The 2,271-nt window shown below is 36.9% G+C and overlaps 1 protein-coding gene across 1 annotated transcript; it reads left to right on the forward strand. All coding sequences in view use genetic code 11, as the record gives it.

The window, feature by feature from the left end:
* Positions 1-474: 474 nt before the first annotated feature.
* EGR_07441 (hypothetical protein) lies at positions 475-2,271 on the forward strand (the record flags this gene model as incomplete). The annotated part of the gene is made up of 4 exons (XM_024496690.1): positions 475-520; positions 928-1,074; positions 1,156-1,343; positions 2,224-2,271. 4 exons carry the CDS (start codon positions 475-477, stop codon positions 2,269-2,271), a joined length of 429 nt encoding a protein of 142 aa, XP_024348896.1.

The following is a 2,271-nucleotide window of genomic DNA, read 5'->3' on the forward strand; positions in this document are numbered from 1 at the left end:
TTAATCACAATTTCTCTAAAACCGAAAAATTGTTTCATTTTGACATCTCAAAGAAAAGTAATTGAAAAGAGGAAAAGTGCAGCCGGGATATTTAAATGAGATATTATGCAACTCCCAAAGTAGTGAATAAATTTTGTTGTCGGTGGTTTAGAAGTGCCTTCCTTGTTTTGCATTTGAAATATGGAAGAATGTTTTCGTGCTCTTTGTGCAGCAATTTTTGAAATAAGTTCATTTGAAGTACATTTGTGAAATGTAACATTTGGTGCATCTGTACATTCCACGGATATCCCTCTCTCTCCCACTCAATCTCTCTCTACTTTCCTCTCTATCTTCCTCTTGCTCCCCCTCCAGGCCATCGGCAAACGCATCGTCTCGGGACCCTCTACATACCTACTTTAGATTGAGGGCTCCCAAAAAGGTGGCACCTTAAGATTACCTCATCACTACATTCATGCCCTGACCTAACACCAAACGATGGCATACGATTGTGCTTTTTTATATTTTTCACAAAACCTTGAAGGTTGGTGAACACATCAGGACTACCGTTACAGCCTGTCCATTATTAGGATCCACCACCTCTTCATAGAAGGATGATTTCAACTTACAGGTGGGATGCGCATGCAACTAGTCTTTAGTGCAAATTCTACTTTATGTTGGTTTGCATTCTCTTTCTTTATTCTTAATCCACAACGCTACAAAATTCCATCTGTGCCCTCTTGAACGTAATTGGACTCGAGTAGGAGAAACAGGAACCCTGCTAGCTGAATACCATACTAGTAGGGAGAATTCGGTCAAGGTCACCAAATATCTACTTTTTTCTATCTGAAAATGCAAAATGCCTTCCAGAAAGACAATTTTTTGGATCCATTTTTAGCATTTTTAAATTAAGAATTACGAAGATTTACAAATAACATTCCAAAATTTTAGACATAAAGTGTGTTCTACAAGGATATTTAATTTTAAGCTACTTATCGGTTAAAAAACAGGCTAATCTACTATCTTTTTTGTATCGTCTTGAGAACCATAGGCGTATTAAATATTTTTCACCTGATGTTAATACTGATCTACTTAAATGTAATATAAGTAACATGTGCGGAATTCAAGTTTTCTGAAAGTATTATCCATAAACGATGTGTTCTTTCGTGTTTGCATTAGACCTTGGGTCTAATCCAGTCACGAAATACATCTTTACCGTTTTTGATATGCAGCATTACTTCAGTAGAGCAATGCAACATCCAATCTGTGGTGATAGGGCTTGCTATAGGAATCAGATGATGAACACTTTCAGCAAGAATGCATTTCAAACGTGTGACGATTACAAACCCGTATTTCTACAGAAAAAGGTAGGAAATCCAAAGGATGATAGGTGGTGCCTTATCATGTTTGACTATCTCTGACTGGTAAGACAGATTAATGTGGATTTTGCATGTACGTTGCCAGTCTGTGATTAATGAACGCAATCATCAACAAGCTTACAGAAGCAGCATTCCATTCAATGAATGTGTTCTTCGGTGTACAAATCCAATAAAGAGACAATCAGGACTCACTGATTAAGCTGTCTATTAGCCTGCTCAAAGGTTAACATTTGAATGTACTTACCTCCTGCTACTGTCCAATCTGCCACAGTCAAAGCCATTAGTGCTGAATAATAACTTTCAAAACAGGCAGAGAGAGAAAAGGAAAAATACTTTCAGTGTGCATAGGAAAGCTGAATGAGGGCTTGGTTACATGATAGCCTTGATTTTAGCAAAGTTGTGGTCTAAATATGATTCACAAATAATTGACTATCTACTTTTTGCAGAGCATAGCCATTTACTTTGTTGCTATCCACGCACACCAACTTTGTGCATCTGATCAATGCATTCATGCTGTCAGCTTTTTACGTATATCATAATGTTATCATTAAACATTAGCGCAATTTATAAGAATTCTGCAAGATAAATCTCCCTTTAGTAATGAAATATGCGTATGCACACAAATTGCGTAACTTGTTGTTTGCTTGTGCTACAGGCATTAATTATGGTTAACGCGGCCTCTTAATCAATAAGGCCACATTCCAAAGAGGCCAATAACATCTTTGTATTCAACCTGGCGTAATTTAAATGCACCAATGGCGAAGTAACATAATGGAACTGGGGCAAAATCTTAGAAAAACGTAGTGTAAATACGTAGGGAGATTGTAGCTTTTGCATAAATAGTTTGACTTACTCAATTTTTATCAAGGGTTATAAAAATGACTCACATATTGCTTTGCTAAACAGAGGGAAATAG

The sequence above is a fragment of the Echinococcus granulosus genome, assembly GCF_000524195.1.
Source record: "Echinococcus granulosus chromosome Unknown EG_S00077, whole genome shotgun sequence".
Classification (NCBI taxonomy): domain Eukaryota; kingdom Metazoa; phylum Platyhelminthes; class Cestoda; order Cyclophyllidea; family Taeniidae; genus Echinococcus; species Echinococcus granulosus.